General features: G+C 36.5%; 1 protein-coding gene across 1 annotated transcript in view; it reads left to right on the forward strand.

The window, feature by feature from the left end:
* The window catches only part of LOC129269645 (WASH complex subunit 2C-like), a 36383-nt gene extending 24414 nt beyond the window's left edge, over positions 1–11969 (forward strand). Inside the window, exons 14-17 of the mRNA XM_064105884.1 lie at positions 1719–1844; positions 5388–5828; positions 8293–8442; positions 10200–11969. Of these exons, the coding sequence (XP_063961954.1) occupies positions 1719–1844; positions 5388–5828; positions 8293–8442; positions 10200–10568 (1086 nt within the window). The 3' untranslated portion in view covers positions 10569–11969. The remainder of the gene's footprint in view (positions 1–1718; positions 1845–5387; positions 5829–8292; positions 8443–10199) is intronic.
* The last annotated feature ends 152 nt before the right edge of the window (positions 11970–12121 follow it).

The following is a 12121-nucleotide window of genomic DNA, read 5'->3' on the forward strand; positions in this document are numbered from 1 at the left end:
AAGGAGTTGTTTTGCCTAGGGATCACTCAACCTTATTGCTGTACACACATGTGATCACAGGTTTTCCAAACCACCCCCAAAGCACATTTACCTTCTAGTTAATAAGGACAGGGATATTTTTACCTTGCCCCGACCTTACCCCCTTGGAAAGATTAGTTGGACCTCAATCCAAGCAAAGAATAACAGGTGAGTACCCCTTGTCTTCCCAAAATAGGGAGTTGTTTTCCCCAAAGACCACTCAAATTTAGAAAAATACACACAGGTGATAACAGGCTTGATCATATTTTTTTCTGAACAACCCCAAAGCACATTTGTCTTTTTATAGGTAGTAAGAACAAGAATGTGTTTGTCATTCCCCCTATCTTTCCCCTTAAGAAAGATTAGTTGGACCCAAATTCAAGCAAAGAAGAACAAATAGGAACCCTATGTCTTTCGTAGACTTGCTGAACAGACAGATGTTTGGATTTTAAACTTCCCCAAAATGCACATGATCAATTGGTCTCATTAAAACCCTGTTCAAGTATTTTTGCAAGCTTTATTGAAAAGTGAAAGTTTCACCTCTTGAACAAGAGAATCTTCCAACAAAATGCATACAAATTTGTAAAAAGGTTACCCTTAACATTTAATCTCTAAAAGATAAAATGTCTCTGTGACATTACATTACACTTATGGAAAGCAGTGACTATTGATTCAAAGTTAATGTTTCAACAGTTGCCCTCCAACTTCCAAATATACTCATCTGGTGGGTGGAGGGGGGGGGTGTTTCACAAAGATTTAAGTATGACTTAGAGTCGCACTTAAATGCCGGCGCGTACATGATATGAAATGCGCAATCTTATTGATCAATATGTGAAACACCCCCCGGATCTTACATTTGTGGAAGGCCATAGTTCACTGACCTCACTTCCCCCGTTCATTAGGCATAGAGATTTGTGTCCATGTGGCCGGCCTGAAGAAAACTTGCCTTTTCCTCTATATCGTGATTTAAGACCTGCTGCACTTAATCACGACACATGTTATTGCCGCTATTTGAATCAGGATATATATATGTTTGGTAGGATATCCCTAAGGGTTATTCAAAGGGTAACATCGTCCAAAAAGACTTTGCTCCGTCCTGGGGAGGAAATAAGAGATAAAGTTACTCCACCCGAAGCGCAATGAATTAGGGGAAATCCCTTTTGAATCTCACGAGATGTATGCATATTGATTGGTCAGTAGTGTGCTACACCAGGCTGTAGTGTCAGAATTTTGTTTTGAAGAGCGTATGGAGTTACACAACTTTCTCGTGCATTCTCTGCCACCTGGTAAGTCAAAGTTGATGTTGTTTCTATTGCTATCTGACCACATGACTACACAATGCCTGGCAGGTTACATGTTGAGGTAAGTGCGTTCAAATGATATTGTTTGGCAATTAATATTAATTATGACAATAGTTACATTTCTATCACATCATGTTTAGACCAAGTGACTAACACTCTCTTTTCTATTTGGACAACACCAGGGGGCCTGTTACATAAAGGACTTGCAACTGTTTTAACTTTGCCATAATGGCAACTACCATGGCAAACAGGGCTCAGCAGCCAATCAAAATCAAGGTTGCCGTGGTAGTTACCATAATGGCAAAGTTACAACAGTTGCAACTCTTTATGAAATGGGTCCCAGAGGCAGTTTACCTTTTCTAACACCACTCTCCCATTTCTCTCTCTGAAAAACACCAGATGTCAAGAAGGAGAACCAAGAGCAAGAGCATCTTTGATGATGAAGCCATCCTCTTTGGTCTCAAGAACGAGGAGAATCCCGGGGTAGATCTGTTCGGCTCCGACACGCCGGTCCCTCAGACAAAGGTAAGGAACCGTTCCCTCCAATGGCTTCAGTCACACCAACCAAACCGACCCCAGACCGATCGATGATATGCCATTCGTAATAACGTAATAGCTTTGATCGGTCTGGAGCCGGCTTCTTTGGTGTGACTGCAGCACGTCCCGTAGACTTCTGAACCCTGGTTCCTCCTGCATTACCCCTATGGCAGTTCAGGAGTTTGGTGGTCAGTGGGTTAAAGGAAAAGCATGCCTTCTTCGTTGTTGCATCTGCCTGGATGATATCGCCCAAGGTTCAGAGCTGATACACTTTCTGGGGTGCTTCTTGTTGTCATGACAACAAAGTTATTTTGATTGGTAACAATAATGATTACAGAAGGGAAAAAAAAACCTGAATGAAATAGTATTTTATAGAGAATTTAAGTTCGTATCAGGTTCATGAAGCATCATTTTTTTTCTTTTTTCTCAAAATAAGTTCATTGTAACAGCAGATAACACTTTCATCTTTGTATTACAGCAATGGCATTCAAATTCATGAGAAACTTAAATATTCAAAGTCATTTCTTAAAAATAGTACATACAAATAGTATTTGTAATTCTTTAAATGATGCTCTGTGGGTCATTTTTTCTTCATATTTCATTGATCAATCATACAAGAAAGAATAGAATTGGCTTGTTAAAAGACATAGTGTATGGGGGGGGGGTAATTGCTTTACTTGAAGGATGTATCAGCTCTGTACACTTGTACTGCATGAATTATGTTACTTTTTTAAGCAAACAGAGAGCACTATTGTCAATTCAACACAGAAATCCTAAATGTTGCATTTCACACAAATGAGGCTAGTTTTCCTCTTTTAGGGAAGATTTAAAAACTTAAGAAAATTCATTCTGAGAAAACACTTATGATGTAGTACAATTGGCTCGTACATGTATTTCCTATTTTTCATTGACCTCATAATGGTTTGGAGCATGTCAGTAAAACAGGGCCAGACTTAACCCAAGGCAGTGACTTGGTGCCCTCTAAATTCCCCTATTACTGACAGTGGTTTTAAGGCAATTTTTCAAACAATTGCAGTGCCCCACTGAGGGGTGTACCTGCGAGGGCTGGCTGAAAATTTTGTATTCTGCATTGTCCCAAGGCCAAATGAGAAGGTAGCAATCGGGTAGTTTTGGGGGTTTTCCAGCGTAAAAGCTTTGATTACTCTACATGTTTGTTATAACAATGGAAAGAACAAATGGGGTATTATAATGCTGTGGAAAAGCTTTGAGGTGTGATTTACAGACTAGGTTTTCTGTGGTGAAGATGATGTTTGCTGGAGAGAGATGAAACAAGATAGAACCAGGCAACTCATTAAGATTGTCTTCTGTAATATTCCCTGATTTGTCCTACTTTGCGTCTGCTGTATTAAAGCCTCAGGCTTTTCTTCGAGACAGGGGCTCAATACGCAACTTGGGAAGGGGTGGCAAGTTGGAATTGGCGGACTTTCCCCACCACTAATCATGCAACCATGCCCTCTTTAGCGTAATTTGATTTGAATTTGATAGTGGGCGGAATGAGTGTATTTTGGTTTGTCCATTTCTGTTTCTGATTATCGATGCAATGAAAGCAAATTAGGGTGATTACGTGAGGCAGTTTTTTGTCTTGATGGGGGCCTGTTCTTTCTTGTGTCATTTACACTCGAGATAATCATACTTGTCTTTCCTGTGTTATCTGCTAGCGTCTATGCTTACTTGTTGCAGTGCCATAGTATAAACTATCGCATGGCTCAAACCACTGTGATCATGACATGAATTCTTCTATTGGGTGCTAATTTTTTTATAATCGCAGGAATGGGTTAGAAGAAATATTATGGGGGGCAACTTTTTGGCTATTCACTGTTGGAATCATGAACATCTTTTGATATACGTTGAGTGGAGATTGCTCGTAATTCGTGATTAATTAGATTTTTTAGTGATTGTTTGATAATTACTTGTTTTGAATGAAAATAAATGCACAATCGTAAGTGCCGCACTTTCTTTTGGATGGATAGAAATACAGTGAAATGAAGCACCTCCAAAGATAAAAGAAAAAAATAGTCTTTCAGTCTTGTACTCTGTTAAATTAGAAAATTTCAAGTATATTATATCTATTGAATATCTGCTTCATGTAAGTCTTTACGAGGTCATTATGTGTTTGAGGAACGCTGAAATATCATGATGCCACAGGCAAAACAAGTATGATTTTCTGCTAGTTTGATGATGAAATTGCATGGGAAACAAGAAAACAGAGATTATGTTTGTCCGTCGTTCAGTATACCTCATCACATAACATTTTCAACAACTTTTCAAGTGTTATTCAGATCCCTGGACATGTAATTACTGCGATTATAGTTCAAAGTTTCTAGAAAAACACAGCATCGTTTTCAAAGGCCTGGTGTGTTGTAAAATGCCTGTGATTATAATAATATTTTGTAAGAAATCACAGATTTTGATGGATTTTTTTAATTAGCTATGTGTATTGAAGTAATGTAGATTCAATAGATGTTTACTTGCTTCACTTGTTGCTATTTATATTGATGTAAGCTACTTGAGAGACTGGAGAGAAACAAATTTGCTACACAACAAGAACATAAGATGATGCTTTGTTCCGATATTTGCCTCAGATATATGAGGTCAATACCTCCCACACCATTCACAAGGAAAAACTGTTGCACTTTCATTAAATCACCCCTGTATATGGTAATGGATCCTTTGATATTCACATTTTCAAGGAAAATATCTCAAGTAAATGAGACTAATAATTCATGTCTAGGTATATCTACAGATTTTGCAAACAGGAAATTAGTTTTCAAAGACGTGATGTGTCTGTGAATTTGTACTTTCGATTCCTTGTTAATGTGAAATTGTTTTCTCCAAACAATTCTTTGAAATTCAGCTAGTTTGTTTCTCTCCAGACATAATTTCAGTTATGTAATCTGAAATGTCCCCTATTTACTTGAATATGACTGAAGTCATACTAATATAATGTGACCCACCACCCAAAACCAACAATGAGGTGCTAGGTAAGGTTCTCTGTAAATAGCTAAAATAATAATTTAGTCTCACAAAAAGTAAAAAATTAGAAAGAGTAACCCTTCTATATATTGTAAAATTTGAATATATAAAGTAAAATCAAAGACAAGACAAATGTTTTTTGACACCCCTTTTTCTGGACGATGTGGAAGTTTCACCGAGCTTGCACTGTGTGCACTTCTCATGTTTGAGTGAACCCAAATTCCAAACCTTGTTTGTCCCTTTATATTGTTTGGATTTCATTTACATTGATTGCACAAGTGTTGGTTATTTTTTGATCAATTTTGTCAAGGTATATATCATTATAAAGCTTAGGATGTGCTTCTCAGATTCAATGGAAATCCCAAATTTCAATTTGGATGATTTATTGTTGGTTTTCGGGTGGCAGGTCACATGTGACTGAAGACATGTTAGTATATTATGCAATATGCACTCTCCGCTATGGAGTAGGGCTCCGGAGGTTTTTCTAGCTTTGTTATATGAACAGGCATTAACTTCTCTTATGCCTCATCACATCAGGATCAGTCAGAAACAGATGAAAAGTCAGGATCACCCCGCAAACGAGCTACCTCGGGGAGCACGGGGCTATTCGGGGAGGAGGACGAGGGAGAGGATGACCTCTTCGCCTCCACCGCCAGCAAAACCACAACCCGCTCCTCCGGCGTCAAGGCCGCCGTTGCCTCCAAGAAGGAGAAGAAGAAGAAGCAGCAACCTGCTGTGCCCGCCAAAGGAGGTCTCTTCGATGACGACGATGAGGACGATCTCTTTGGGGAGTCAAAGCCAAAGAAGGAGAAGAAGAAAGAAGAGAAGAAGAAGGAGAAGAAGGAAGAGAAGGAGGAAAAGAAGGATGCGGAGAAGAAGGTGGTCGAGGAGTCGTCTGGTGCGGTGGATCCATTGGGTGGCGTCGGTCTTGCAGCGCAAGAAGCCGAGACTGTTACCCCTCCAGAACCACCTAAAGAAGTAAGTCAATTTTGACCATCATATTGGATTTTATCTATCATTGTAATCATTCACATTCCCTTCTTTTAGTGCATTAATATTTTGTTAAGATTCAAAATTTTCTCTTATTCATTAGTTCTGGGATTAACCTTTAACCACCCAAAATCAACAAACAAATTAACTAAAAACAACTCATCCACACACGTAAAAAGTTTATTTGCTTGAATTTTGTTTGTCGTATATTTTTATTCATGAATGTACCGTCTTCACCATGTGTTGTTATTGTTGTTGTTTTATTTATTAAATGCTATTCTCTTTTTGGGGGAGGGGGTAACTCAAGAGGCCACTCACCCATTAAAGACTGCTGATCCAAGTTAAATTTTAACAATTTTTTTTTTCTTGAATCCCCCCCCCAAAAAAAAAAAAACCCCAAAGGCACTACACATAATAGTTTTTCATTGAGTTATTTGCAAACTCAACAACTCATGCACAGAATGTATAGGTTACCCCAGTAACAGCAGGCTTTCTGATTTATGGTATTATAAAGGGGATTGTACATCCCGCTTTTGCTTCAGTCAACAGCAATAAACCGACTCCAAATGTCATTGGAAATAATGGAATAGATTTGGTTGATCTGGGCCCCGTCTTACAAAGAGTTACGATTGATCAGATCAATCTCAAGTATATGGAAATCCATCAATGTCATGATTTTTTCTTTAGATAATTTGCACAATGTTCTTGGAAAACAAAAAGAAGCATAAAAAAAGAAAACTATGGATGTATGAATATACATCCTATGTAGAGAACATTTTGAACAAACATGTATTTTAGATGGTGACGTTGTTGGCTTTCCATAGTTGTGGTTGATTGGATCAATCGTAACTCTTTGTAAGATGGGCCCTGGAGTTATCCTCACTGGCATGACTGAGGCCTAAACACATAGCTGCATGCATGTAGCATTGTGGCCCACTGGATTAGTCGCAGGACTTTGAAACAGAGGGTCGTGGGTTCAAATCCCAGCCACAGCGTAATTCCCTTCAGCAAGAAATTGGCCCACATTTTGCTGCACTCAACCAAGGTGAGGTAAATGGGTACTAGCATGAAGGAGATCCTCAAAAAGCTGTGAGCACCAGAATCGGTAGACAAGCTTAATAGCCGGGGTAATATATTAGCGCCTTGAGTGCATTACATGGTGGACATGTGCACTATACAAATTCCCTATTTACTATTATTATTGGTATAGGGCTATTCCACGGTTACCCACGTTACATTTGGAGACACCTCGACTCATACTTGGAGCTGTAACTCAATTATTATTGATAGGAACTAAACATCTCTTTATCACAACATAGTACGCAGTCTGACTATCCTTTGTATAAAAACAAAACTTGGGAAATTTCATTATGCTCCTGGCAAATCTTTGAAATGTGTCGGTTACTCATGTTACATGATTTGGACATGCATAAAATGAAAAGTGGACATAAGTGAAAAGTGTCCTCATACAAGGCTTTTATGAAAGTTGATTATATCCATTTCATAGAAGTATATTAGGGAGACAAATTTGTATATAATTAAAAAAATAAAGAACACATGGTTTTTACTAGGGGTGCAGATAAAGTGGTTACTCACGTTACGGTTGAGATGGGCTATATGTACAAAGACACATTGAGCTCATGTCCACCAACCTATGGAATAGCCCTATAGCAGAATGTAAAGGTGCATGAGTGTTTCATGGATATCTCATGATATCATTTTCTGCATTAGCAAAGACAAAAAATGTATCACATCGTCCGAAAGCATGTTTGTCTATAGTCTGTGATTATAGAAGCAGTCAAGAATAGCCTTTCTTTGACTTGTAGGATAGTATTAAAAGTAATGAAAGGATTACATGTATTTCATTAAATTACTTAGTTAATATTGTAAAGAATGGTTACATTTCAGTCAGATTTTGGTGCAATTTGTAGATGAGCTGAGAGTTAATGTTGTTGAGTTTGGTCTGTAATGTCAATTACAGTGTCATATCAACCCACATAGATTTCATTTTCAAATGTGTCTTTTTTGTCTGGTGAATGGCACCATCTTTTTGATGAACCGGGGGGGGGGGGGGGGGGGTGTTATGATCACCATCTGTTGTCTGACATACTGTCAGATCCGACAACTACCTTTACTTATTATTGGCTTAGAAGCACATGTGTATGTTTGGTAATGATTACATTTGTACTTTTCACTGCTGACTATTTTCATGAATCTGCTATTATTCCTCGGGGTTTTGGTTTTTTTTTAACTACATAAAAGCGATGAATTTGGTGTAGGTAGAATGAAAACATACCATGTCTTATGATAGTTCTTACCTTGATACATGTACATTACTGCAGGATATTCTATGACAATGTTGTAGATTTCTATCTCCACTAATAAGTCCATCCCCATTTCCAATGTCCCTCTTTTTTTTCTTTCTCTTTCTCTCTCCTTTCAACTCCACCAGGATCCACCCTCGCTAGCGGCTACCAGATCAAGCAAGAAGCCTCCTGCAGGAGCCGTCTCCATGTTCGGAGGCCTGGATCCATCCAAACTCACCAAGAAAAAGAAAAAGGAAACGGAAGTCGACGACGACGACCTCGACTTCGAGAGCAAGGTAGGAATTTACGGCGACGTGAACGGGATGATAAATGATCTGTGAAGGGGCATTTATCAAACGACATCCAGCAATATCTTTCATTTCAAAATGATCCTATGAACAAGCGTAATTAATTCAACACTTCTTTAATATCATATTCATGAAATGGACAGTAATATTTAAAATATGTACATGTATGTATTCTACTATCCATTATTAAATTTGAAATCCACTGTGTATTTTTGTCTCTCATTTTACACATCATCCCAAAAGTTTTAGTTGTTTTATTGTCATTTTTTTTGTTTAGAATTATAAAAAAAAAAACATCGTATATTATTTTGTGTCATTCTACATTGACACATGATGTCACAAGCGAAATTATTACATGTATGTCATTGTCATCATTGTGATATTTCAAGAGCTTGCCTTCTCTTGTAAGGCTCAATGATGATAATAATAATAAAGAAAACATCTGAAAGCTTTAATATTGCCCCTTTGATATTCCAAAGTCCTTTCATTGAATATCATGAAAGATTAATTTCCAATGTGTGTACCTTGTCTATTACATCAGAAAGAAAACACCCACTTTTTTTGTGAAGGAGAAATATACAGTGCGTCCCACAAAAAACGAAACCGAGATTTATCGATGATTTATCATAGCTTAATCACAAATACAATAGACAAATGACCTATCATTGTAAAGCTTAGAATCTCCTCGATCATCTAAAATTACTTAGATTATTTCTCATTCACGCATGAGTGAGCAAAAACAATTTGAAGAGGGGATACCAAAAAGTCATTTGGCGGGCTGTATCTGGGTTTTAAAAAGAAAACCACATTTTTAAAAAGTTCAATATCTGCTCTTTAATTTGATACCTCAATTACAGAAAATGGTCAAGAAATAACAAAGTTCTGGTTATTTGAAATACATGTAAGGCTTGAATTTCAATAATTTCATAAAATTAAAAGGTTCTACAGGCTAGCGTTCAAACTCACTTGACACTCCGTTTTGTTGACGATCAGCCATGCATTAAGTCTTTTGTTAACCATGCAATAGCTTCTGTGGGAAACCGGTGAAAACACGTTAATTTAATGAAATCATGGAAATACAAGCATATTTTCTAGGGAACTTAACTTTTTTACTTCTTGACCATTTTTTGTGATTAAGGTATCAAATAAAAGAGCAGATATTGAACTTTTTAGGCATGTGATTTTCTTTTTGAAATTCAGATACCCCCCGCCAAATGAGTTTTTGGTATCCTTCCTTCAAATTGGTTTTGCTCACTCATGCGTGAATTTGGAATAATCTAAGTAATATCAGATGAAAGAGGAGATTCTAAGCTTTACTTTGGTAGGTCATTTGTCTATTGTATTTGTGATTAAGTTATGATAAATCATCGCTTAATCTCGGTTTCATTTTTTCTGGGACGCACTGTATATCGCATAATCATGTGTACACATTCTGTACGCTGTCCTGTTTCTGCTTATGTTATAAAATTCATTTTAAGTAACCGTATGCTTTTTGTATTTGTCCAATCAACTGTAAGTCCATGTATGTACCAAATGATCATCTTATTTGCTGATTTATTCTTCTCATATATATTTTGATTTTGTTCCTGTTCTATTTATCATTTTATTACTTTTACTGATCATGTTCACTTTTGTTGATTTTTCTCATAATTTTGTTCTTTTATTCCCATTCTTTCCATTGCATATACTGTATGTATATCATCTGAAAAATACCAACATAATGTTTATTTTTTCTACTCAAATAGTCCCCCACCCCTCCAAATCCTCTTACCTCATCTTCCTCCTCTTCTGCCTCCTACGTTACCCCTACTCCTCTCTTTGGCTCTGCGCCTCCCCCTTCGGAGGACACGCCCGACTACGCCTCTGTGAAGCCACGCTTCAAACCGGTAGCTGCGCCGAAAGGCAAGAGCACGTCTGCAGTCGGCAAACTTAAGGTGCCATTTTCAATGTTTATGCCATTCAGTCTGATTTCGTGCCGTTGTATGTGTGTGTTTGAGTGTGTAGCTTTATATTTTCAAAGAATTTTCATCATAATTTCATTTTGCCTTGTAGATCAAGAAAATTCATACCAAATTTATGGCAAAATTTCCCATATTTTCACTATGTCAGTTTGAATTACTAAAAACATTATCACATATTTAGATGCATATTTTGGGAAAGAAACTGCATGTTATGGTATCTTTTAAGATTTTCAAACTATAAATTACCACACGCAGCATAGAGAAATTAAGAAATTAAAAAAAAACTAAAACAATTATCATTTTGCCTAACTTGCCGGGAGTGATTTTCTTTTTCATTGTCAAATTTACCTCTTATCTTTTTTTTTTATTTGAATTGAAATATCACACTATCATGTGTATATACAACTCACCACATTTCAGTGTGCTTTGTTGTGCCTTTAAAAAAAAATTCTCATTGTTCACATTGTGTTTGTGTTCTCCGATGATTCCTTTTCAGATTTTGTGTTTTGGTGGAGTGTAGTTTTTTTCATCACTTAACCCATTTATTCCCTTCTCAGTCCTTTCCATTCACTTTCATGTCCTTCCCTGCTCAATTGTTCTAAATACATGTATAATGTAAAGCACACCTCACCTTAAATCACTTCTATATCTTTATGATATTTTAGTTTTTGCATATCATTTTCTGGTTCACTGAGCTCTTGATTTTGTTATGTCTTTTAATATTCAAAATATAAACTCAAGTTCATGTGTGACATGCAGACATTTATGTATTAAAAAGAATGTGTAAGATATATATTCAATGTGAACACTGCTGTTTCCGCACCATCACAGTATTTTCTCAGCCATTTATTTAGTCATTTTGTTCAATAATCCATATTCAATATGCAATTTTAATTGAAGCATGCAGAAAAGTATATTTACTGTCTCTTTCATTATATGCCATTCTGTGTGCTTTTAGTTGATGTTTGCTTGTGAAAATGTATGAAATTTTATATGTAATCTCATTATTCTTTAAAAATAACATTTATCTGCTGAGGTGACTTTTCCAGCCTATATGAGGATTATTTTAATATCGTAATATTGAAATGCATTTACAAATTTTTTGCATTAAAAAAAGGTCTATTTGTCCATGTTGTGATATATTTTCACATTCTTACATTGTGCTAGTATGAATTCATATTCTTACATTGTGCTAGTATGAATTCACAATCATTGTTCTCTAGGATCTGATTATATTGTAATTGTAATTTGATGTATGAAGCTCATTAATTTTAGATTTTTTAGGGAATAAAAGTGACTTGCACCCTGAGTGTTGTCGCTTGTAGTATTAGTAGGTGCTGTGAATCGGTTCAAGGGAATAGAGCTTTCAAAGTGAAGAGTTTTCCCAAATGAAAAGCTCTATGAAGTAATTTGATGTCAGAAAATTTGTATTAGATATACATGTATGCTGTTAGTCAAATGATGTTTAAAATGTGATAATATAGGTATGATGTAAGTTGATCATGGTATGTTTGCATGTAAAAGTTGTTCTATGAATAAACCAGTTGACTTTAACATGAATATGTGAGTTTTTAATTTTCTTGAGGTAGCATTTTAAGAAGTATGTGCCTATATTGTACGTGTGTAGTTGATAAGCTTTGAAGATTTAAATACCCTTATAAAGCATGCTAGGGTGTATTGAACTGTGGGGCTCACAGGACGCTGAA

Source organism: Lytechinus pictus, chromosome 10 (assembly GCF_037042905.1).
Source record: "Lytechinus pictus isolate F3 Inbred chromosome 10, Lp3.0, whole genome shotgun sequence".
Lineage (NCBI taxonomy): Eukaryota > Metazoa > Echinodermata > Echinoidea > Temnopleuroida > Toxopneustidae > Lytechinus > Lytechinus pictus.